Consider the following 27,299-nt stretch of genomic DNA (forward strand, 5'->3'; position numbering starts at 1 on the left):
ATCCCATGTTTAATAACTTAAATGTTTACTCAGGCGATACTGATTTTCCTTCAAACATGGCTAGCTAAGCTTAATCAACTGACATTGTTCACTAAATATACAAAGCTTCATTATGGAATAATCTACCATTAAATTAAAAAAATGGTTGATATGTACTTAAGTATCCAATGTCTTCAATATTCACTAAATGAGCAATGCAAACTGTTATTGACTAATATACACCAGAAGATTAACTTCTAATGGAAAACCGTCATCCAGGTCAAAAATAGAACTGTTCACAGGAAAAAATACATTATCATGGAGTCGTAGATATATGAATATCGCTCCCTCGAGGCCAGTCATATGACTGTTTTGTGAGAGTTTCTCTGGGGGTAAATGACTGGACGGAATACATTTCTGATGTTAATAAAATGACCGAAAAGATGGGACGGGTCGTGTCGTCGTCGGAGGAGGAGGAGGAAATACAGTAATCGCCTTCAAAACACGGCAGTCCAATGCCTGAGTGAACCCACCTTAACAAAGAATCAGATATAATGTGACTAGGGTTTTATAACTAAGGTCAGTTTCCGCTACTGATTGGCTATCGTACCTACGTATAGACAAGTTGTTCATAGCTGCGTGTCGTTCCCTACACCCGGCCGTGTACATGTTGTGCTACATGTCTGTTTACACCACAGCGGGACTCCAGGTGACATACAACTAGTAAAACTAGTCACGTGACCGTATGAGTGCATACTGATTACGTCTGCACCTTTATGTACCCCGGAACACATGGTTTACCTGTTGAATACTTTTGGAAATCGACAGATTGTCCAGCCCGACACGATTTATGACACGATACAGGTAAGGAACTATTATAGCTTAATCAAGCATGTATATTTGTGTAGGTATAGGATAAAATACATGTATATGGTGATTTAATTGACCTGACAATGGGTTACAAGTTACAGGTATTCTCGTACATACACCTCGCTACCAGTAGATTAATCACTGCATTCTACGTCTCTATAAATAGAATACATTTCTGACGTCATACACTTTGCGGGATTACCCGTGTTTACTGAGCAATTGAAAACCGTACAGACTGCCACAGACATGTGTAAAACATATTTAGCAGACGCCCGGGTATAAGTCTATACTTCGTACTGCGGCTTGTGTATGTCAGGATCGGAGCTTTTAATTTGTCATTCATATTTGTTGAGAACGCAGAGTCCTGGTAGTTATGGTTTAGTTTTGTCGTACATGTATTCTCTATGTGTGTTCAGTGAATTAGCCACCAACTACTACAAGGAGGCCCAAACTTAGATGTGACAGTTCACGGTGTGATATTACACAGAAAATCACAACGTAAACCATACAAACTGTGATAATTAAAAATATAATTAATCAATTCATATGTATACGTGTTTCGAGGGGAAATAAGCGATATCCTGTGAATTTCCTTCGTATAGGCTGTGAAACCTTACAGACATCCGGGTCAACAAAATGATAAATATCAATCGATGTAAATCTTGATAATTGACCTGAAGGTCACTTGTACATGAGGCTTGTGATTTTAAAAGGCGATTACAACTGCTATCTTTTTTTCTCCTCTTTATAAATATTTTCTTTCTCAATGGCTCCCTTGAGACTGCGTCACATCAGCTCATTAATGTGAATGACCTTCAGGTAGGGCGTACCTGCTGCCGTCATTGCATTTTTCTCTCCTTTCTAAGCATTCTTCCTAATGTCTCCTTTGACACTGCCTCACTTTTGGCCTTTAGTTGAACGTTCACCCCCGTGAGGAAGACTTTGGGTTCTATCCCCTGGCCGAGACAGGCCAGAGTCATTAAAAATGGTAGTTTTGCTCTTGGTTATCGCTCAGCATTGTCACTTGTCAGTAAGACGTGGTTTGGTTTGGTTTATTTTGTTTAACGTCCTATTAACAGCGAAGGTCATTTAATGACGGCCTCCCGTGCGTGCGACATGTGTGTTTTGGGAGGCTGCGGTATGTTCGTGTTAAGTCTCCTTGGGATAGGCCGGAACTTTTGCCGATGTATAGTGCTACCTCACTGAAGCATACTGCCGAAGACATCCAGCAGCACACCCCAACCGGTCACATTATACTGACAACGGGCGAACCAGTCGTCCCAATCCTAATATGCTGAGCGCTAAGCAGGAGTAGCAACTACCATTTTTAAAGACTCATGTTATGTCTCGGCCAGGGGACAGAACGACCGAGTGGGGTGTCCTGTTCAGTTTTGAACTCGCAAGGAGACAAACACGAACATACACATGTACCACAACCTCGCGAGTCACGCACACATACACTATACACGTACACTATACATGCACACATATACTACACACGTACACTATACACGCACACATATACTACACACGTACACTATACACGCACACATATACTACACACGTACACTATACACGCACACATATACTACACACGTACACTATACACGCACACATACACTATACACGCACACATATACTACACACGTACACTACACACGAACACTATACTACACACATATACTACACACGTACACTACACACGTACACATATACTACACACGTACACTATACTACACACGTACACTATACACGCACACATATACTACACACGTACACTATACACGCACACATATACTTCACACGTACACTATACACGCACACATATACTATACACGTACACTATACACGCACACATATACTACACACGTACACTATACACGCACACATATACTACACACGTACACTATACACGCACACATATACTATACACGCACACATATACTACACACGTACACTATACACGCACACATACACTATACACTCACACATATACTACACACGTACACTATACACGCACACATATACTACACACGTACACTATACACGCACATATACACTATACACGCACACATACACTATACACGCACACATATACTATACACGTACACTATACACGCACACATACACTATACACGTACACTATACACGCACACATATACTACACACGTACACTATACACGCACACATACACTATACACGTACACTATACACGCACACATATACTACACACGTACACTATACACGCACACATATACTACACACGTACACTATACACGTACCTTATACCCCGCACACATCATAATACACCACCCCCCCCGCACACTATACACGACAACCATATACTTCACACGTACCACTATACACGCACACTACTACTATACACGCACCATATACTATTATCCCGCACACAGTATACTACACACGTACCCCCACTATACACGCACAACATACACTATACACGTACACTATACACCCACACATATACACACACGTACACTATACACGCACACTAATACTACACACGTCCACTATACACGCACCACATTATACTACACACGCTACCACTCTACACGCACACATATACTACCACACGTACAACTATACACGCACACATCTACTACACAAGTCACTTATACACGCACACATATACTTACACACGTTACACTATACACCGCACACAGATACTACACACCGCCCACTATACACGCACACATATACTACACACGTACACTATACACGCACACATACACTATACACGCACACTATACACGCACACATACACTATACACTATACACGCACACATATACTACACACGTACACTATACACGCACACATATACTACACACGTACACTACACGCACACATATACTACACACGTACACTATACACGCACACATATACTACACACGTACACTATACACGCACACATATACTACACACGTACACTATACACGCACACATATACTACACGTACACTATACACGCACACTTATACTACACACGTACACTATACACACACACATATACTTCACACATACACTACACGCACACATATACTACACACATACACTATACACGCACACATATACTACACACGCACACTATACACGCACACATATACTACACACGTACACTATACACGCACACTTACACGAATGCATCTGGTAGTGGTCCTTGAATTATCATATATGTTGATGAGACATTAAACAATTTAAACTAAACAATAATTGTTATAAAATTAGATGTGCAGTCATAAAAAAATATAACAATAAAGACTTCTGTTGGTGCTTCAAAAGAATTTGATATAGTTGTACATTCTCGCGCAGGTTTAACACTGGATTCGGGGTATAGGGATTAAAAGGACCGTGTACCTGATATTTAATTACCGGTTGACTTGTTATAGTTAAACGTGCTAATAACACAATACGTCTTCTTAATAGGGGTCGTGTTATAGTGTCTACTCACTGAAACAGGTCACAGGTACAGGGTACAATGACATGGTATACCTTACCGGTAAAATATAGTCATGAGAGATTTCATTGTTGAGCATTGAGAGATTTCCGTGTTGAGTCAGGAGATATTTCCGTGTGGAGTCAGGAGAGATTTCCGTGTGGAGTCTTGAGAGATTTACGTGCGGAGTCTTGAGAGATTTCCGTGTTGAGTCAGGAGAGATTTCCGTGTGGAGTCTTGAGAGATTTCCTTGTTGAGTCTTGAGAGATTTCCTTGTTGAGTCTTGAGAGATTTACGTGTGGAGTCCGAGAGATTTCCTTGTGGTCTCAGAGATTTCCTTGTTGAGCATTGAGAGATTTCCGTGTGGAGTCTTGAGAGATTTCCTTGTTGAGTCTTGAGAGATTTCCGTGTGGAGTCTTGAGAGATTTACGTGTGGAGTCTTGAGAGATTTCCTTGTGGAGTCCGAGATATTTCCTTCTTGAGCATTGAGAGATTTCCGTGTGGAGTCTTGAGAGATTTCCGTGTGGAGTCTTGAGAGATTTACGTGTGGAGTCCGAGAGATTTCCTTGTGGAGTCTCAGAGATTTCCGTGTGGAGTCCGAGAGATTTCCTTGTGGAGTCTTGAGAGATTTCCGTGTTGAGTCTTGAGAGATTTCCTTGTTGAGCCTTGAGAGGTTTCCGTGTTGAGTCAGGAAATATTTCCGTGTTGAGTCAGGAGAGATTTCCGTGTTGAGTCCGAGAGATTTCCGTGTGGAGTCCGAGAGATTTCCGTGTGGAGTCCGAGAGATTTCCGTGTGGAGTCCGAGAGATTTCCTTGTTGAGTCCGAGAGATTTCATTGTTGAGTCTTGAGAGATTTCCGTGTGGAGTCTTGAGAGATTTCCTTGTTGAGCATTGAGAGATTTCCGTGTGGAGTCTTGAGAGATTTCCGTGTGGAGTCTTGAGAGATCTCCGTGTGGAGTCTTGAGAAATTTCCTTGTGGAGTCTTGAGAGATTTCCGTGTGGAGTCTGAGAGATTTCCTTGTTGAGCATTGAGAGACTCATTCCGGTTCATTGGGGAATCTGAGAGATTCCCTGGGCTTGTGTTTCGGTTCATTGGGGAATCTGAGTGATTCCCTTGGCTTGTGTTTCGGTTCAGTGAGGAATCTGAGTGATTCCCTTGGCTTGTGCAGTCTGAGAGGCAAGTAAGTCGGTATGTCTTTAGCAGGCGTCAAATTTCAATCACTGGGCGAATGCTCAACTTAGAGTCTAAAGTGGTAAAAAAGTGAGGCAATGTCGAGGAAATATTAAGGGGAAAAAAATCTACATAGAAAGTAAAGATCACATATTTAGTCGCCTCTTACTAATCGTGTTATGGTGGCGACATGTGTAGTTGTTAAATTGTATTGTAAACAAACTGACGCTATCGACCAGTATCCCGACATCGTAAGTAATCCCTGGGGACAGATGTTACGTCACCTCCAGAAACAGGCCAGGTACATATTGAATATATTGATTTTAATTGGAGTGTTGCTACAAATCAAAGCCAAGTACACCTGTTGACTTATACAATATACAAATGACAAATACCACCTGAATGGCTAAAACACAAAGTAGGATGTCTCCATAGGACAGTGTTCTCTGTGTTGGTGTCTCCCTGGGACAGTGTTCTCTGTGTTAGTGTCTCCCTGGGACAGTGTTCTCTGTGTCAGTGCCTCCCTGGGACAATGTTCTCTGTGTTAGTGTCTCCCTGGGACAGTGTTCTCTGTGTTAGTGTCTCCCTGGGACAGTGTTCTCTGTGTTAGTGTCTCCCTGGGACAGTGTTTTCCATGTCAGTGTCTCCCTTGGACAGTGTTCTCTGTGTTAGTGTCTCCCTGGGACAGTGTTTTCCATGTCAGTGTCTCCCTTGGACAGTGTTATCTGTGTTAGTGTCTCCCTGGGACAGTGTTCTCTGTGTTAGTGTTTCCCTGGGACAGTGTTCTCTGTGTTAGTGTCTCCCTGGGACAGTGTTCTCTGTGTCAGTGTCTCCCTAGGACAGTGTTCTCTGTGTCAGTGTCTCCCTGGGACAGTGTTCACTGTGTCAGTGCCTCCCTGGGACAGTGTTCTCTGTGTTAGTGTCTCCCTGTAGTGGTGAGGAATATTGGTTTGGTTTGTTTTTATTCACCGTCCTATGAACAGCCAGGGTCATTTAAGGCGTGCCAGGTTTTGGAGGCGGAGGGAAGCCACCGGCCTACAGTCAGTACTTGGCAGATGCCCCACGTAGGTTTCGAACTCGTAACCCAGAGGTGGAGGGCTAGTGATAAAGTGTCGGGACACCTTAGCCACTCGGCCACCGTGGCCCCCTGGTGATGGCTACCTCACAGAACAACACATGGATGTCCCATAGATCATTAAGGTTAAGTTGGTAACCAATCCAAGAAAAACTACAACGAGAGTACAGTAGTGTTGGTGATCCCAGCTTGTAACCACCTAGATGGGTATCGAGCCACACAGCTCAGATTTCAGCTTTGACATGTGGTTATATTCCATGTAATAATGACATATGATGGGTGGCAAGGAAATCATAACCTAGGGGATGACAGAGAATGTACACCTTAGGGGATGGCAAAGAACTCAAACCCTAGGGGTAACAAAGAAATCAAACCCGAGGGTCTGAAATTATACTCCCAGGGATGACAGAAAATAACACCTACAGTAGGGATGACAGAGAAATGACACCCCAGGGGCTGACAGAGAAATGACACCCTAGGGGCTGACTGATAAATCACACCCTAGAGCTGACTGAGAAATGACACCCTAAGGGCTGACTGAGAAATCACACTCTAGGGGCTGACTGAGGAATGACACCCTCGGGGCTTACAGAAATCAAACCCTAGAGCTGACTGAGAAATGACACCCTAGGGGCTGACACCCTAGGGCTGACTGAGAAATGACACCCTAGAGCTGACTGAGAAATGACACCCTAGGGGCTGACTGAGAAACTATACCCTAGGGGCTGACTGAGAAATCACACTCTAGGGGCTGACTGAGAAATCACACCCTAGGGGCTTACAGAAATCAAACCCTAGAGCTGACTGAGAAATGACACCCTAGAGCTGACCGAGAAATCACACCCTAGGGGCTGAATGTGATATCACACCCTAGAGCCTGACTGAGAAATTATACCCTAGGGGCTGACTGAGAAATAACACCATAGGGGCTGAATGAGAAATCAAACCCTAGCGGCTGACTGAGAAATCACACCCTAGGGGCTGACTGATAAATCACACCCTAGGACTGACTGAGAAATGACACCATAGGGGCTGACTGAGAAATCAAACCCTAGAGCTGACTGAGAAATTATACCCTAGGGGCTGACTGAGAAATCACACCCTAGGGGCTGACTGAGAAATGACACCCTAGGACTGACTGAGAAATCACACCCTAGGGGCTGACTGAGAAATTATACCCTAGGGGCTGACTGAGAAATCAAACCTAGAGCTCACTGAGAAATGACACCCTAGGACTGACTGAGAAATGACACCCTAGGGGCTGACTGAGAAATGACAAAAGAGGTGTACAGGAAACAACTGGTCCATTCCGGTGTCAGTATAATTGATCGGGAGAGATAGCATGATTCCTAAGAAATGTAATTCTAGTAAAAATTTATTCTTTGAAGTCATACTAGTCCACATTTGTTTTCGCCTTACATTACAGAGTACGCAGAAGTGTAATACAAAATCGAAATCACAATAGATATTTTAGTGTTGAGAGTGGATAATCAAATAATTGTACTCATACTTGATCTGCTTCAAAATAAATCTACCAAGTTGAAATGAGGCTTGGAGGTGCGGGTTGGGGAATAAGGGTTGAAGATAGGGGTTGGAGATGAGAATTGGGGATGGGGGTTTGTAGATGGGGGTTGTGGGTGGGGGTTGTAGATAAGGGTTGTGGGTGGGGTTGGAGATGAGAGTTGGAGATGAGGGTTGGAGATGAGGGTTGTGGGTGGGGTTGGAGATGAGAGTTGGAGATGAGGGTTGGAGATGAGAGTTGGAGATGAGGGTTGGAGATGAGAGTTGGAGATGAGGGTTGGAGATGAGGGTTGTGGGTGGGGTTGGAGATGAGGGTTGTTGATTGGGGTTGTAGATGAGAGTTGTAGATGGGGGTTGGAGATGAGGCTTGTAGATGAGGGTTGGAGATGAGGGTTGTGGGTGGGGTTGGAGATGAGGGTTGTTGATTGGGGTTGTAGATGAGAGTTGTAGATGGGGGTTGGAGATGAGGCTTGTAGATGGAGGTTGGGGATGGGGTTGTAGATGGGGGTTGTAGATGAGGGTTGGAGATGAGGCTTGTAGATGGAGGTTGGGGATGGGGTTGTAGATGGGGGTTGGGGATGGGGGATGGGGTTGGGGATGAGGGTTGGAGATGGGGGTTGGAGATGAGGGTTGGAGATGAGGGTTGTTGATTGGGGTTGTAGATGAGAGTTGTAGATGGGGGTTGGAGATGAGGGTTGTAGATGGGGGTTGGGGATGAGGGTTGTGGATAGGGGTTGGGGATGGGGGTTGGAGATGAGGGTTGGGGATGGGGGTTGGAGATGAGGGTTGTGGGTGGGGGTTGGGGATGGGGGGTTGGAGATGAGGGTTGTGGATGGGGGTTGGAGATGAGGGTTGTGGATGGGGGTTGGAGATGAGGGTTGTTGATGGGGGTTTAGGATGGGGGTGGAACGCTCCATTAAAGCTGACACCGTCCCTTATATGACCCGACTGTGTTGAATAAAAACGTTAACATTAGCCGTGGCCGTGTAACAAGAGATCCCACGGTAGACCTCCAGATCAGAGAACCAGACTATCTTTACTTTATTCTGTCGCTTGGATGCGTTCGCTAGTTCGTGATGTGGTTTATTTCAATGATCTCATCTGTTTAATAATGAATACACTGACCTGACTTTTTACCTGTATCGTCAGGAGACCAACACTGGCACAGGTGTCTATACAAACTCAATCAATTGTCAATATCTTTGATATGGCGGCCTGTTAGGGCAATATACAAATCAGGTATACTGCTATGTTCAACATAAGATGCAATTATGCGTCAATATTGGTGAAATTGACCACAAGAACACGACAGGAAGAACGCTATATTACCATGAGGATGACACGAGACCGCGAAAACACGACAATTACAACGCGAAATATTGATTACAACACGAGACAGCGAATATAATACACAATGACAACGCGAAATAGTGATAATACAAAACTGACAACAGAAGACAGCGAAAATATGACAATGGCAACGCGAAATAACAATGCTACGAAACACGTGGTTCACCAGCAATGTATATGTACCAGAGTGGACAACCACCACCCCAAGGTCACAGAGGGTCCCGACCTAGATCGTGCCATAGATGTAAAGGGAAAGGTCATGTCCCGGCCATATATGTAAAGGGGAAGGTCGTGTCACAGCCACATATATAAAGGGAAAAGTCATTTCCCGGCCATATATGTAAAGGGGAAGGTCATTTCCCGGCCATATATGTAAAGGGGAAGGTCATGTTCCGGCCATATATGTAAAGGGGAAGGTCATTTCCCGGCCATATATGTAAAGGGGAAGGTCATTTCCCGGCCATATATGTAAAGGGGAAGGTCATGTTCCGGCCATATATGTAAAGGGGAAGGTCAAGTCACGGCCATTATATGTAAAGGGGGAGGTCATGTCAAGGTCACAAGTAATTTGGACGGACAAGATGAACGGGTTCCGACAGTCCATTGTTCGATTTGTGGTCAGTTCGGACACATTGCTGCCCGATGGCAATGCTACAGGATCCCATCGATGAATACTAATACCACATTGACCAGTCTACCACACACTAATAGACAGCCAATCATGGCACTCATCCCACCTCCGAATTTCTTTATTAATTGTGGGCCATATTGCCTATTAGTACATATCATATACACAATCGTAATATACGTACAGTCCACCGCCGTCGGGAGACGTGTATGCCCCGAGAGGAAAGTCACGGCATCTCGGGAGGATCACGGTCTCTCGGGAGGATCACGACCTCTCGGGAGGATCACGGGCCTCTCAATCAAAACATTAAGTTAAGTGTTCAGATATGGACACCGCAGTCAATCTCCAGAACGTCCAGTTATCAATAACATTTAATTAAATATTGTATATACTAGCTCCAGTGATGACCATATACCAGATCGCGTGACAGTGATAGTTCCAATGAAGGTGTTGACTGTTAATTTATATACACGTCAGTTATAATTTATGAGGTGAAAGTATTGGTAGACTCGAAATGTGATATTAATATTATTTCTAACTCACTTTTTAACTAATTCCCTAGGAGATGTAAGACTCAATTTCATAATTCAAAGTCAAAGGTCAAGGATGATGACATGAGGTCAAAATATATTCACCTTATTGGAACAGACAATGGCAATTGTTTATTCTCGTAAACAATACAGTGTAGAGTATATAAATATTAACAACAATACATGGTAAAACAGGATGGACATCAACATTATGAATTCATTATCTCATTTATATCAATAATAAATCTAGCCAATAAAAATGGTCATTTTGAGTTACGTGATTGAATAATGTATGAGATTTGGTCTATCATAATAATATCTAGACATATATTTCCGTCAGCTATCGGATATGATTTGTTGATCTCAGTTAAATAAATAATGAAATTGGTTACTTATATTACATAAATGCCCATTATATTTCCACGTGGTTCTTTCTGTGACACTCATGTAGGTGTCGCCCCACTAGTTAGACCATCTTCCACTTCCGATTGGTATTTTTGTATTACCTTTTACAGTAAACTTTGTCCGTACATTGTTACCGCCCTGGCGACTTTATCTTGAAGGACATTTATCAAACTTTATATATTGGTCAAGTATGAGATAACCTCGGAAGAGTTTTGTGCTTCAGGATGTCACTTTCAAGGTCAAGGCCAGACATACGTCGGCCCAACGTCGGGAATTTGTTGGCATGGTCGGCCACCGTTGGCATCGTCTATATCATACGTCGGCCCAACGTCGGGCCATCCTCGTAATTAACCTGTAATTTGGCATCAGAAGTTGGCTGGGTGTTGAATGTTGGTATAACGTTGGCCCAACATTGGAGTACAATTGATTTATTTGTACCGTGGATTTGACAGTTGGACAACATGACTGTCAGAATATAGGAATGGGTTTTAACATTTTCTTTATCTAACTATTTCTTAAAGTGGAAAATATGTGTATTAATTTATTGGTCTAATAATCATATAAACATAAAAAAGTCATCGAAACCTTTTTTTCCATATTTCATCTCATTTGATATTTTAGAAAAAAATCTACCGAACAAAAAATGGCATATAAATACATAGAGATATGAACCGTGCAGAAAGGCAGATTATATAGGATAATAACCTTACTAGAACCTCTACACGAGTATGTGCACATTTTGCTGATTAGATGCCTAAGAAGTGAGTACGTTACGCACAGTTGGGATCTGGTCAGTTGTCATAGCAACCGGGAACATGATGCTCCAGGATGGGCACTGACGTCATCTAAACCCTGTTCGGTCAGTATTTGTAAATGAAACGGATTGACCACATGCACATTTCTAGATTATAATTTATATATATATACCCACTGGTGAAGCTGTTAAAGGAGTTAAAGGTTAATCTACCCAGTTTTGCAGCAATGTAAGTGGTTTTCGGTTTCTTATTTTTTGAAATTTCATTTGAAATGCTTTAATTCCAACAAAATCCCATGTTCTCTGTGTCTGGAAATATTTTCAGATACATGATCCTTGTAAGTATAGCCTGTATATAGGCCGACATATCCTAACCAGTGCCGGTTTTTATACATGTATTTACGGAATCTAGAAAAAGATGTGTTTTTTTAGCTCACCGGTTACGAGTAACAGCTACAAGACTGTACCGTACGGCTTAGTTTTGGAAAGCTTGTAAGTCCACACCCTTCTTATTTGGTTTATACATCCATTAGAGTTCTAGGAGCGATATTATGTGACATACAATTCAAAATGACATGATTATACATACATAAAAAATGAATGCATAGTGTGATTGCTACCGCCGGTGAGCTTTCGCAATCATGGATTGCACTTGTTTTTCTTGCAATCAAACTTTTGTTGTGTTGTTTACGAGACAAGCACATGACTTGCACACTGCAATTATAACAATATGTGTATAGTGCATATGCGTGTATTAAAAACACTTACATTGTATTTGTACTGTATGCACGTTAGGCATTTCTCATTTTTTTAGGAGAAGTGCATAAGAACTGATTATGTTCAGGGGTTAGGAGATACATTGTGTCATCAAAGTCTGGTTCACATTCGGGAGATAGAGAAGGGGATAGAAAGCAGTCAAGAGGCACCCGATCAGCACTTAGACTAAATAGCAATGACAGTCAGTTCAGAAACATCTAAAATAGTGTGTATACAATGTATATGATTGGTTAGTCATTTAATTACTATCAATTATAAATAAATCATTGTAACTTTTATATTTTTCATTCTTATTCATACAATGTTAATGTAGCCTAACAGTATAAATGTATATAAGGACATATGTCATGTGTACCTTGCCGTCGGATTGTCATTCTATTAAAGCTAAACGTGTACATTGAAGGTGATGGCATTAAAACGAGATGTAATCCATGATCAAGTAGTTTCGTGTTGTATTGAATCAACTGTATCAACTCAAACAACAGAAAACCAACACATAGGTCAAACTTCTGACATTAAACCACCGTTGGTCCAAGTTTCCTGATACTGCCAACGTAGAACCGACTTAAATTGTTTATTCTGATATTGGACCAACGTTGGGACAACAAGAGTTTTTTGTTCTGACAATGGACCATAGTTTTGTTATATTTCGATGGCATTTATACACAGGTAATTGCCACATACTTATTGATTTCTAGACAGGTTTTTGTTATATAAAGGTGACATCCAGGGTAAGTTTAATCATAGATTAATATGAGTTTCGCACTACGAACCAGAAGATCGGCCCCACAGAGCGATAATCCTGTGATTTCCACTACCAGCTACATTACAGACAAACGTTAACGTGATATACAAGGGTAGTTTATCGACTATAACGTCATCTGACATGTAGTATTAAGTGACATACGGTGTCGTGGGTCGTGTACAATTTGCATTTCAACTTCTCAGTAAACAAAAGGTCCATAGTTTTGGGTCAGAAGCATGCTGCGAAAGTGTCACCATGCTCGTTTAAATAAAGGGCATTGATCTTCTTTCAAAGCTATAGGGTAAATGTGATAAAATTTTAAAATGAGTTCTTGTAAATAACGAAGAGGGTTGGGATATTTGGCCAGTATCATGCTTGGTTGAAGGGCAGTCTAATTAAAATCTAGAAGGTCATTCTCACTACGTTACATGAACATCTAACAACATCCCATAAGGGGTCACGTTCTGATGACCTCCGATATGTGTGTATTTCCTTTCAGGGCGAATTGTCAATTTGGCGATGTCGCCGAAGCAAAACATTTCGTCACAGATTGCATCTGAAGCAAACCATTTCGGCACGATATATAGCTATATGTTTTGTGGGACGAAATGACTTGAAATAAATTGACAGATTATACCAGCTATACACTCTAGTCATGTTAATTCAGACATGTAGAATTCACTTCCAAGTTTCTTGAAGTAGTCATTTGATTGGCTAATCCAAGAGGCCACCCTGACGTGACCCCTTATGGGATGTTGTTAGATGTTCATGTAACGTAGTGAGCATGACCATCTAGCTTTTAATTAGATTGGATTGAAGGGCTACCAATTTTGTTCAAATGAACGACCTTGACCTACCTGCTTTTAACTACACAGGAGGCCTATGGTAATACAGGGATGAATGACTATATTTTTGTTAAAAATAATGACGTTGCCATACTTTCAGGGTCAAATAGGTTTAAATGTCTGGAAATATCTAATGTCTTCTCAATATCCAAGAGATCGAGGGTCATGGTATTAGTCATCATGGTGGGATGATGTGCTTGCAAGGTCACAGGGACGGGATGTGTTAAATCACACTTAAAAGCAATACTTCATCTATCAGAATATATATTTGAACTCGGATAACCGATAAGGCCCCTTGGCCTGTTGTTAAACTTTTTCTTATCTCTGTATGAAGTTCGTAGCATTGTCATTCCCCTCGTATTTCATGTCTCATTCCAGGAACACAGTCACGTTGGCTTTGTCGTACTAACTGACGTCGTCACGCCTCGATGACCAGGCATAATGTGTAGTAATTTGCTGAACACGTGAAAATCCTTAGGTAAGTACATGTTTATGATTTTTTTGAAGGATCAACTTGAATGTACGTTTATGTTATGGAGATATCACATACAATAGAAGTGTACCCTAAATAAACCGGTTTAATATGATAGTACACTCTGTGTATTTTGAATGTATTTTTATGTTGTGGAGATATAACATAAAATAGAAGTGTACCCTAAATAAAGTCGAACCGGTTTTAAGATGAGAGTACGTTACTGTTTCTGTCAATCAAAAGCGACGTTACGAACTGCGACGTCATTTTTGAAGCTATGGGCTGATAACATAATTTAAGGCAGTGAAAATGCTTCCTACAAGCAAAATTAAAAAAAAACGTTAAACTTTCCCTTTCTTCATTGTAGAATCTCTGTGTGTCTGTAAAGGATGACGATTTATTTCTTTTTGCAGTTCAACACCTTCGCACACACAATGATTATCACCAGACATCGGGTAAAACATCTGCCAGAAAACTGTTCAAAGGATCACTGCTCCTTTGACCACACATCTGCTCTAGCACGTGCTACTGCACAAACGTACCCTACTATCTTGTAACGATTGCACATGGTTTCAAACATATTATGACTTTATGATGTTCTCAGGAAAAAAACTGTATGTGATGCATGCCGATTGCATTACTTGTACTGTAAACCAAAAATAGTTTTGTCTGTCTCTGTAGTCCATGTTTTAATCATGTTGCAATGGTAAATAGATGATATAAAACTGAAACTTCAGAGACATTTTGACTGTTATTTCTCGATCGGGGAACACAACCAAAGAATTTCTCACAATGGCGAATGAACGACAAAGACTGTCAATGTAGACATAGGGAGAGAAGGAAGTTGTTAAAGAGAATTGTAAATGGCTGTCTGTCATCGATAGGTGGAGCTGTCTGTCGTTTTCACCATTAGGTAGAGCTGTCTGTCGTTATCACCGATAGGTGGGGCTGTCGGTCGTCATCATCGATAGGTGGAGCTGTCTGTCAATTTCACCATTAGGTTGAGCTGTCTGTCGTTTTCACTTTTAGGTGGAGCTGTCTGTCGTTTTCGCCGATACATTTGTAGGTGGGGCTGTCGGTCGTTTTCACTTTTAGGTAGAGCTGTCTGTCGTTATCACCGATAGGTGGAGCTGTCTGTCATTATCATCAATAGGTGGAGCTGTCGGTCGTTTTCACCATTAGGTAGAGCTGTCTGTCGTTTTCACTTTTAGGTGGAGCTGTCTGTCGTTTTCGCCGATAGGTTGAGCTGTCGGTCGTTTTCACCATTAGGTTGAGCTGTCTGTCGTTTTCACTTTTAGGTGGAGCTGTCTGTCGTTTTCGCCGATACATTTGTAGGTGGGGCTGTCGGTCGTTTTCACCATTAGGTTGAGCTGTCTGTCGTTTTCACTTTTAGGTGGAGCTGTCTGTCGTTTTCACTTTTAGGTGGAGCTGTCTGTCGTTTTCGCCGATACATTTGTAGGTGGGGCTGTCGGTCGTTTTCACTTTTAGGTAGAGCTGTCTGTCGTTTTCACTTTTAGGTAGAGCTGTCTGTCGTTATCACCATTAGGTGGAGCTGTCTGTCGTTATCACCGATAGGTGGAGCTGTCTGTCGTTATCATCGATAGGTTGGGCTCTCTGTAGTTATCACCGATAGGTGGAACTGTCTGTCAATTTTACCATTAAGTAGAACTGTCTGTCGTTATCACCGATAGGTGTAGCTGTCTGTCATTATCATCGATAGGTGGAGCTGTCTGTCGTTTGATGGAGATACATGTATTTATCAGCATCGCTCACTTAATGTTGATATACTATAAAGATAATACAATTCGGTACACCTGCAGAGTTGATACCAACCGATCAAATACAGCTTATATATAACGGCTGACTATAAATAGGTCCGCGGCCATTAGGTTACCGATAATAATAAGTAACAGTACTGTAAGTGAAATTTCTTCAGAGAAATAAGATCGTCCTTTTACCTGACGGATACGTTTATACATGACACTAACAACCTTTGTCATGTCGTTGGTCAACAGCATTTAAGAAACATCAAATAGTGTTGTTTTCGAGAAAATATGCCAATATCTGATCGTATGATGTTAGTCACAATCGGTATCCTAAATTGGAACGCCTCGGGCGTGCTTCACACAATGTGGCTAGAATACAACTCGAGGAGTACCGAGTGACTTTGACCCTGTATCGGGAAATCTTACCCCGACCTTCCAGGTATATCGTACTAGTTGAGTGATCACATATACCTGTATTTTCGTGTACGCTTCCTGTAAGCGATGGAGTATTATATGAGGAGTGGAGATCTCATCTCTTGTTTACCTTAAACAGGACGTTCTCAGAACTCCAACATATCTTTCAACAATAGGTAGGTGTTGTTTAGGAAACAATGGAGAGTCAGTTATATACAGTTCTATATATTATAGCTGTCTACATCTAACTGAGATGTACATGTGTTATACAGTCTTTGGTTAGATTGGTTATTTACTTTTTATTGCTCGTTTTCGTCGAAACATCTTCAAAACATTGGAGATATTTTCTTGTACGTTTGTATTTTGAAGAAAAAACGGAAAAAATAGATAAACAGATGACTTAAATATTGCTATGTGATATATGATATGCACTTCCTTTAGAAATCTTGTAAGACACATCACAGCCTTTGACCTGAACATTGAACTTGAACATTGTGTCCTTTAATATCCAGATAGATCAACTGCCAATCTACAGAAAATGTAAAAATAAACGAAAACTTGATGAGTGATGTAAGGGACATTACACCGCTGTTTTGTCCTTCTATGACCTGTCAGTTTTGGTAGGGGCACCATACAGCTGTTTCGATTTTCTATGACTTGTTTGTGATGTTACTTGCGTCATACAGCCGTTTCATCTTTCTAGGGCTCGGTAGTGACGTCCTCCTAGGGCTCGGTAATTACGTCCTTCTAGGCTCGGTAGTGACGCCCTACTAGGGCTCGGTAGTGACGACCTTCTAGGGCTCGGTAGTGACGTCCTTCTAGGGCTCGGTAGTGACGACATTCTAGGGCTCGTTAGTGACGTGCTTCTAGGGCTCGGTAATTACGTCCTTCTAGGGCTCGGTAGTGACGACCTTCTAGGGCTCGGTAGTGACGCCCTTCTAGGGCTCGGTAGTGACGTCCTTCTAGGGCTCGGTAGTGACGACCTTCTAGGGCTCGGTAGTGACGACCTTCTACGGCTCGGTAGTGACGTCCTTCTAGGGCTCGGTAGTGACGACCTTCTAGGGCTCGTAAGTGACGTCCTTCTATGGCTCGGTAGTGACGACCTTCTAGAGCTCGGTAGTGACGTGCTTCTAGAGCTCGGTAATAACGTCCTTCTAGGGCTCGGTAGTGACGTCCTTCTAGAGCTCGGTAGTGATGTCATTCTAGGTTCGGTAATGACGTGCTTCTAGGGCTCGGTAATTACGTCTGTCTAGGGCTCGGTAGTGACGACCTTCTAGGGCTCGTTAGTGACGTCCTTCTAGAGCTCGGTAGTGACGACCTTCTACGGCTCGGTAGTGACGTCCTTCTAGAGCTCGGTAGTGACGTCCTTCTAGGGTTCGGTAATGACGTCCTTCTAGGGCTCGGTAGTGACGACCTTCAGAGCTCGGTAGTGACGTCCTTCTAGGGCTTGGTAGTGACGTCCTTCTAGAGCTCGGTAGTGACGTCCTTCTAGGTTCGGTAATGACGACCTTCTAGGGCTCGGTAGTGACGACCTTCTAGAGCTCGGTAGTGACGTGTCCTTCTAGGGCTCGGTAGTGACGTGCTTCTAGAGCTCGGTAATGACGTCCTTCTAGGGCTCGGTAGTGACGACCTTCTAGAGCTCGGTAGTGACGTGCTTCTAGAGCTCGGTAGTGACGTGCTTCTAGAGCTCGGTAATGACGTCCTTCTATGGCTCGGTAGTGCCGTCCTTCTAGGGCTCGGTAGTGACGACCTTCCAGGGCTCGGTAGTGACGTCCTTCTAGGGCTTCGGTAAGTGACGTCCTTCTAGAGGTTCGGATAGTGACGCCCTTCTAGAGCTCGATAGTGACGCCCTTCTTCGGGCTCGGTAGTGACGACCTTCTACGGCTCGGTAGTGACGACCTTCTACGCCTCGGTAGTTACGTACCTTCTAGGGCTCGGTAGTTACGACCTTCTAGGCTCGGTAGTGACGACCTTCTAGAGCTCGGTAGTGACGTGCTTCTAGAGCTCGGTAATGACGTCCTTCTAGGGCTCGGTAGTGACGTCCTTCTAGAGCTCGGTAGTGACGTCATTCTAGGTTCGGTAATGACGTGCTTCTAGGGCTCGGTAATTACGTCCTTCTAGGGCTCGGTAGTGACGACCTTCTAGGGCTCGTTAGTGACGTCCTTCTAGAGCTCGGTAGTGACGACCTTCTACGGCTCGGTAGTGACGTCCTTCTAGGGCTCGGTAGTGACGACCTTCTACGGCTCAGTAGTGAGGTCCTTCTAGGGCTCGGTAGTGACGACCTTCTACGGCTCGTTAGTGACGTCCTTCTAGGGCTCGGAAGTGACGACCTTCTAGAGCTCGGTAGTGACGTGCTTCTAGAGCTCGGTAATGACGTCCTTCTAGGGCTCGGTAGTGACGTCCTTCTAGAGCTCGGTAGTGACGTCCTTCTAGGGTTCGGTAATGACGTCCTTCTAGGGCTCGGTAGTGACGTCCTTCTAGAGCTCGGTAGTGACGTCCTTCTAGGTTCGGTAATGACGTCCATCTAGGGCTCGGTAGTGACGACCTTCTAGGGCTCGGTAATTACGTCCTTCTAGGGCTCGGTAGTGACGACCTTCTAGAGCTCGGTAGTGACGTCCTCCTAGAGCTCGGTAGTGACGTGCTTCTAGAGCTAGGTAGTGACGTGCTTCTAGAGCTCGGTAGTGACGTCCTTCTAGGGCTCGGTAGTGACGACCTTCCAGAGCTCGGTAGTGACGTCCTTCTAGGGCTCGGTAATGACGTCCTTCTAGGGTTCGGTAGTGACGTCATTCTAGAGCTCGGTAGTGACGTCCTTCTAGGGCTCGGTAGTGACGTCCTTCTAGAGCTCGGTAGTGACGACCTTCTAGAGCTCGGTAGTGACATCCTTCTATGGCTCGGTAATGACGTCCTTCTAGGGGTCGGTAGGTACGCCATTCTAGGGCTCGGTAGTGACGTCCTTCTGGGGCTCGGTAATGACGTCATTCTAGGGCTCGGTAGTGACGTCCTTCTAGGGCTCGGTAGTGACGTCATTCTAGGGCACGGTAAAAGGACTCGTCTGTAAAATCAGAGGCATATAATGCAGCTGATTTGTCATTCTGGGACTTGACACTGAAGCTAGGGGCATCAAAGCTCTTCGTACGCGGTGGGTCATCCGTCGTCCGTCCGTAAATAATCCTTTTTATGGACATTTCTGGAGAAGTACCCGCATGTGTTGTATTTAGCTTGTTATGTAGGTTTCCCTTGGTCTTTAGTTGCGCCCGTTCCATTTCGAGCCTGACCAGAAAACAAAACGGGAGAAATGCGCCTCATGGATCTCTTATTAACATATTAGTATTATTACTACACAACTGTAAGAACGTAGTTGACATGATAAAAACGCCAACTTTGAGGCCTAAATTACTGATACGACAATATGAGTCCCTTTCTTGACCTCCGTTTCAGATATGGCTGGCTCGAAAAGATAAGATGCGTTTTGCTACATGTATAGTCAGCATTAAAGGATTAGCGTACAAATGCGTGAAATAGCCACCCCTTCCGCCTATCTATACCACAAAACCCCCTCCGTCTATCTATACCACATCAACCCCCTCCGTCTATCTATACCACATCAACCCCCTCCGTCTATATATACCACACAACCCCCTCCGTCTATATATACCACATCAACCCCCTCCGTCTATATATATCACAACAACCCCCTCCGTTTATCTATACCACATCAACCCCCTCCGTCTATCTTTACCACATCAACCCCCTCCGTCTATATATACCACATTAACCCCCTCCGTCTATCTATACCACATCAACCCCCTCCGTCTATCTATACCACATCAACCCCCTCCGTCTATATATACCACATCAACCCCCTCCGTCTATATATACCACAACAACCCCCTCCGTCTATCTATACCACATTAACACTCTCCGTCTATATATACCACACAACCCCCTCCGTCTATATATACCACATCAACCCCCTCCTTCTGTCTATACCACGTCAACCCCCTCCTTCTGTCTATACCACGTCAACCCCCTCCTTCTGTCTATACAACATCAACCCCCTCCGTCTATCTATACCACATCAACCCCCTCCGTCTATCTATACCACATCAACCCCTCCGTCTATCTATACCACATCAACCCCCTCCGTCTATCTATACCACATCAAACCCCTCCGTATATCTATACCACATCAACCCTCTCCGCCTATATATACCACATCAACCACCTCCGTCTATCTATACCACATCAACCCCTCCGTCTATATATACCACACAACCCCCTCCGTCTATCTATACCACATCAACCCCCTCCATCTATATATACCACACAACCCCCTCCGTCTATCTATACCACATCCAACCCCCTCCGTCTATCTATACCACATCAACCCCCCTCCGTCTATATATACCACAACAACCTCCTCCGTCTATATATACCACACCAACCCCCTCCGTCTATATATACCACATCAACCACCTCCGTCTATCTATACCACATCAACCCCCTCCGTCTATATATACCACACAACCCCCTCCGTCTATCTATACCACGTCAACCCCCTCCGTCTATATATACCACACAACCCCCCTCCGTCTATCTATACCACAACAACCCCCTCCGTCTATCTTTACCACATCAACCCCCTCCGTCTATATATACCACAACAACCCCCTCCGTCTATCTTTACCACATCAACCCCCTCCGTCTATATATACCACATCAACCCCCTCCGTCTATATATACCACATCAACCCCCTCCGTCTATATATACCACATCAACCCCCTCCGTCTATCTATACCACGTCAACCTCCTCCGTCAATCTATATCACGTCAACCCCTTCCGTCTATATATACCACATCAACCCCCTCCGTCTATCTATACCACATCAACCCCCTCCGTCTATCTATACCACATCAACCCTCTCCGTCTATATATACCACATCAACCACCTCCGTCTATCTATACCACATCAACCCCTCCGTCTATATATACCACACAACCCCCTCCGTCTATCTATACCACATCAACCCCCTCCGTCTATATATACCACAACAACCTCCTCCGTCTGTATATACCACACCAACCCCCTCCGTCTATCTTTACCACATCAACCTCCTCCGTCTATCTATACCACATCAACCCCCGTCTATATATACCACATCAACCCCCTCCGTCTATATATACCACATCAACCCCCTCCGTCTATATATACCACATCAACCCCCTCCGTCTATATATACCACATCAACCCCCTCCGTCTATATATACCACATCAACCCCCTCCGTCTATCTATACCACATCAACCCCCTCCGTCTATATATACCACATCAACCCCTTCCGTGTATATATACCACATCAACCACCTCCGTCTATCTATACCACATCAACCATCTCCGTCTATATATACCACATCAACCACCTCCGTCTATCTATACCACATCAACCCCCTCCGTCTATATATACCACACAACCCCCTCCGTCTATCTATACCACGTCAACCCCCTCGGTCTATCTATACCACACAACCCCCTCCGTCTATATATACCACACAACCCCCTCCGTCTATCTATACCACATCAACCCCCTCCGTCTATATATACCACAACAACCCCCTCCGTCTATCTTTACCACATCAACCCCCTCCGTCTATATATACCACATCAACCCCCTCCGTCTATATATACCACATCAACCCCCTCCGTCTGTCTATACCACATCAACCCCCTCCGTCTATCTATACCACGTCAACCTCCTCCGTCAATCTATATCACGTCAACCCCTTCCGTCTATATATACCACATCAACCCCCTCCGTATATCTATACCACATCAACCCCCTCCGTCTATATATACCACATCCAACCCCCCTCGTCTATCTTTACCACATCAACCCCCTCCGTCTATCTATACCACATCAACCCCCCTCCGTCTATCTATACCACATCAACCCTCTCCTTCTGTCTATACCACACAACCCCCTCCGTCTATCTATACCACATCAACCCCCTCCGTCTATCTATACCACATCAACCCCCTCCGTCTATCTGTACCACATCAACCCCCTCCGTCTATATATACCACATCAACCCCCTCCGTCTATCTGTACCACATCAACCCCCTCCGTCTATATACCACATCAACCCCCTCCGTCTATCTATACCACATCAACCCCCTCCGTCTATATATACCACATCAACCCCCTCCGTCTATATATACCACATCAACCCCCTCCGTCTATATATACCACAGCAACCCCCTCCGTCTATCTATACCACATCCAACCCCCTCCGTCTATCTATACCACATCAACCCCCTCCGTCTATCTATACCACATCAACCCCCTCCGTCTATATATACCACATCAACCCCCTCCGTCTATCTGTACCACATCAACCCCCTCCGTCTATCTATACCACATCAACCCCCTTCGACTATTTATACCACATCAACCCCCTCCGTCTATATATACCACGCAACCCCCTCCGTCTATATATACCACATCAAACCCCTCCATATATCTATACCACATAAACCCCCTCCGTCTATATATACCACATCAAACCCCTCCGTATATCTATACCACATCAACCCCCTCCGTCTATCTATACCACATCAACCCCCTCCGTCTATATATACCACATCAACCCCCTCCGTCTATCTATACCACATCCAACCCCCTCCGTCTATATATACCACACAACCCCCTCCGTCTATCTATACCACATCCAACCCCCTCCGTCTATATATACCACACAACCCCCTCCGTCTATATATACCACATTAACCCTCTCCGTCTATATATACCACATCAACCCCCTCCGTCTATCTATACCACATCAACCCCCTCCGTCTATCTATACCACATCAACCCCCTCCGTCTATATATACCACATCAACCCTCTCCGTCTATATATACCACACAACCCCTCCGTCTATCTATACCACAACAACCCCCCCCCCCCCCCTCCGTCTATCTATACCACAACAACCCCCCTCCGTCTATCTATACCACATCAACCCCCTCCGTCTATATATACCACACAACCCCCCTCCGTCTATATATACCACATCAACCCCCCTCCGTCTATCTATACCACATCAACCCCCTCCGTCTATCTATACCACATCAACCCCCTCCGTCTATCTATACCACATCAACCCCCTCCGTCTATCTATACCACATCAACCCCCTCCGTCTATATATACCACATCAACCCCCTCCGTCTATATATACCACATCAACCCCCTCCGTCTATCTATACCACATCAACCCCCTCCGTCTATATATACCACACAACCCCCTCCGTCTATCTATACCACAACAACCCTCTCCGTCTATATATACCACATCAACCACCTCCGTCTATCTATACCACATCAACCCCCTCCGTCTATATATACCACATCAACCCCCCTCCGTCTATATATACCACATCAACCCCCTCCGTCTATATATACCACATCAACCCCCTCCGTCTATATATACCACAACAACCCCCTCCGTCTATCTATACCACAATATTATACCTCATTCATTTAAGTGCCTATTTGAGTCTAGTAGTTGCTCCGGTCCATATATAGTATATGGCCCGGAGTCAAGGGCCGAAGTCCTTGACTCCGGGCCGACGCTATATGAAAATGACGTCATAATACCAAGTTGACGTCGTCATATTATGACGTCATCATTTCAGACACTGAGCGAAATGGCGTCTGGCAGTGATAGATTTGCGTCCTTGGACGAAACCGAACTTGTTTCGATAACCGATGCGAAGGACTCCATCAATACCAAACAAGCAACTAAATACGCAGTGAACACCTTCCGTTCCTATTTAAAAGAAAAATAAGGAACACCCTGTATTTTTGCATCGTTTTGTTTGTTTCAAATTAAATGTTTAATGATTAAGAACAACTTGTTGTTTATTTTTTCCATGTCATGTTGGTCATATTCGGTATAATATAACAAATATTGCATGTCACTTCGGGCAATATGGGAGTTTATGGACCATAAACTCCCATATTGCCCTCAGTGCCATGCAATATTTGTTAATTAACCCTCTCCGTCTATATATACCACACAACCCCCTCCGTCTATATATACCACATCAACCCCCTCCGTCTATATATACCACATCAACCCCCTCCGTCTATATATACCACATTAACCCTCTCCGTCTATATATACCACATCAACCCCCTCCGTCTATATATACCACATTAACCCTCTCCGTCTATATATACCACATCAACCCCCTCCGTCTATATATACCACATTAACCCCCTCCGTCTATATATACCACATCAACCCCCTCCGTCTATCTATACCACATCAACCCCCTCCGTCTATATATACCACACAACCCCCTCCGTCTATATATACCACAACAACTCCCTCCGTCTATATATACCACAACAACCCCCTCCGTCTATATATACCACATCAACCCCCTCCGTCTATATATACCACACAACCCCCTCCGTCTATATATACCAACATCCAACATCCTCTCTTCACAATATCCAATCCTATTTTTATGGTCGGAGTCTATAGGTTTTAATTCATCGGTACAGTTGTATATCTGTCATACACATGTGATTCCGTGTCAACACATTAACTTTTTGTTGTTGTTGTTGTTTTTTTGTTTTTTTTTTTATTTATTTTTTTTTTTTCAAAAAATACTAAGCCTTTCCATGTTGATTTTCTGTGTGAAAAAGAGACATGCATTTTTATTCCAAAAGGTATTTTGTTCGAAATAAGAATTAAACGATGCAACAATTCTCTCTAAATGTATAGCTGTTACAGGGAGATTTTTTTTTTTGAGAAACTTTTCCTAGACGAACTAATTTATTTTTAAAAATTCTATTTGGCATTATTGTTTCAACAAAATATGGTAATCTTTACATTTTTTGGGGGAAAAAAACCATAACGAAATCACATTATCGTTCTTGTAGTGGTAGAATGTGACAAATATTACATAATGATATAACAGAGGATGATTTGTTTAAGAATATGTATTGACCTTACAAAACGGATATACATGTAATTGTATAATTGAATTATTATAGCCTAGTTATTTCGGTCAATATATGGTTTCATTAACCTAAAAAAATATCACAGAGGATGCTTTTTTTAACTATGTATTGACCTTACCAAACGGATATAATTGTATGATTTATTTATTTGTCTACCGTTTGTTTCAGACCAATTAAGATGAGACATGTACACAAGAAAAGCCTCCTTTCCTGTTCCGGCTGCTTCCTCGTCACTTTTACTGTCTGGATCTTCATAATCAAAGTAATATGGAAGCTACCTACCGCCAACGAATCATTAAAAATCACACAGCAATCTATTGAAAAAGAAAAGTTTGTGGAAAAAATGTTACTAAAAAAAGACATCAGTGTAGGGTTGAACGCTCTCCGGAAAGTGTCAAGAGATTTTTCTGGTGACAGGAAAACTCAGCGGACTGGAATAATACTCTGGTACCAACCGCCAAATTTCCAGCATATTATCGATTCAGAAAAGAGCATGGATTTCTCAAAGTGTGGATTTCCTAACACGTGTACTCACACCACAAACAGTTCGTTCATCAGTAGCAGTGATGCCGTTATATTCCATGGATCTGTACTCCCATCGGTTTTACCGAAGCGCCGGGAAGATCAGTTTTGGATCTTTTATACGCTAGAAAGTCCCCCGAGTGTCTATCCCGTACGGAATGAATGGAGGAAGCAATTTGATTGGATGATGAACTATAGGAGAGATTCACAAATATTTCTACCCTACGGTAAAATTTTTAAAGAACCTAAAGGAAATTCTGAGTTAGTGGATACCATGAAGAAAAAAGATAAAGACCACCCTGTCGCCTGGCTTGTGAGTAATTGTCACGCGAGTAATGGAAGGAATGAATATGTTAAAGAAATGAAGAAGTTTCTCCCTGTAGATGTCTTCGGGAGGTGCGGGACTCCAATAGTCGCTTCCTTTGGGAATACGTCAATGGAAGCTTATAAAATATTATCGATAAAACATAAATTCTACCTTTCGTTTGAAAATAATCACTGCACGGATTATATTACAGAGAAGTTATATAACACGTACTCCAGGTTTGTACCACTTGTGCCGGTAGTACGGGGTGGGGCTTCCTACAGTGAAATATTACCACCTGGGACCTTCATCAATACCGCCGATTTTAAATCTCCTAAGGATTTAGCTAATCATTTGAAGTACTTAAATGAGAATGACGATGCGTATTTAAAGATTCTTCAAGAAAAAATGAAATATCACGTGAACAATATGGTGGAGGTGTACCGCCAGTCCCTGTGTAAAATATGTGAGAGAATTCAGGATCAAACGGAGGCTGTACGGACAAACAGGACGGATGTGTCGTCATGGATACATGACAATACTTGTGTTACAGTTAAGAACATCAGGTGATGTTTTTTTTATGAAAAATATATCGTGAAATCCTTCAGAACATTGTGACGTCGCTGTATCGTGAAATATTGATAACATCACAGCAATAAAATAATTAAAATTATATTTTAAGATA

General features: G+C 43.3%; 1 protein-coding gene across 4 annotated transcripts; it reads left to right on the plus strand.

Moving 5' to 3' along the window:
- The first annotated feature begins 584 nt into the window (after window positions 1–584).
- Window positions 585–27,299, plus strand: LOC117341057 (alpha-(1,3)-fucosyltransferase 6-like). 4 transcript variants are annotated; one of them, XM_033902883.1, is made up of 4 exons: window positions 585–843; window positions 14,483–14,582; window positions 14,990–15,031; window positions 25,957–27,299. In XM_033902883.1, exon 4 carries the CDS (start codon window positions 25,967–25,969, stop codon window positions 27,182–27,184), a length of 1,218 nt encoding a protein of 405 aa, XP_033758774.1. In that variant the 5' UTR covers window positions 585–843; window positions 14,483–14,582; window positions 14,990–15,031; window positions 25,957–25,966; the 3' UTR covers window positions 27,185–27,299. The 4 variants fall into 4 exon arrangements, with proteins under 4 accessions (XP_033758774.1, XP_033758772.1, XP_033758773.1 ...); XM_033902882.1 differs by lacking the exon at window positions 14,990–15,031 and having other exon boundaries at window positions 591–843; XM_033902881.1 differs by lacking the exons at window positions 14,483–14,582; window positions 14,990–15,031 and having other exon boundaries at window positions 587–843.

This window comes from Pecten maximus, chromosome 13 (assembly GCF_902652985.1).
Source record: "Pecten maximus chromosome 13, xPecMax1.1, whole genome shotgun sequence".
Taxonomy (NCBI): Eukaryota; Metazoa; Mollusca; class Bivalvia; order Pectinida; family Pectinidae; genus Pecten; species Pecten maximus.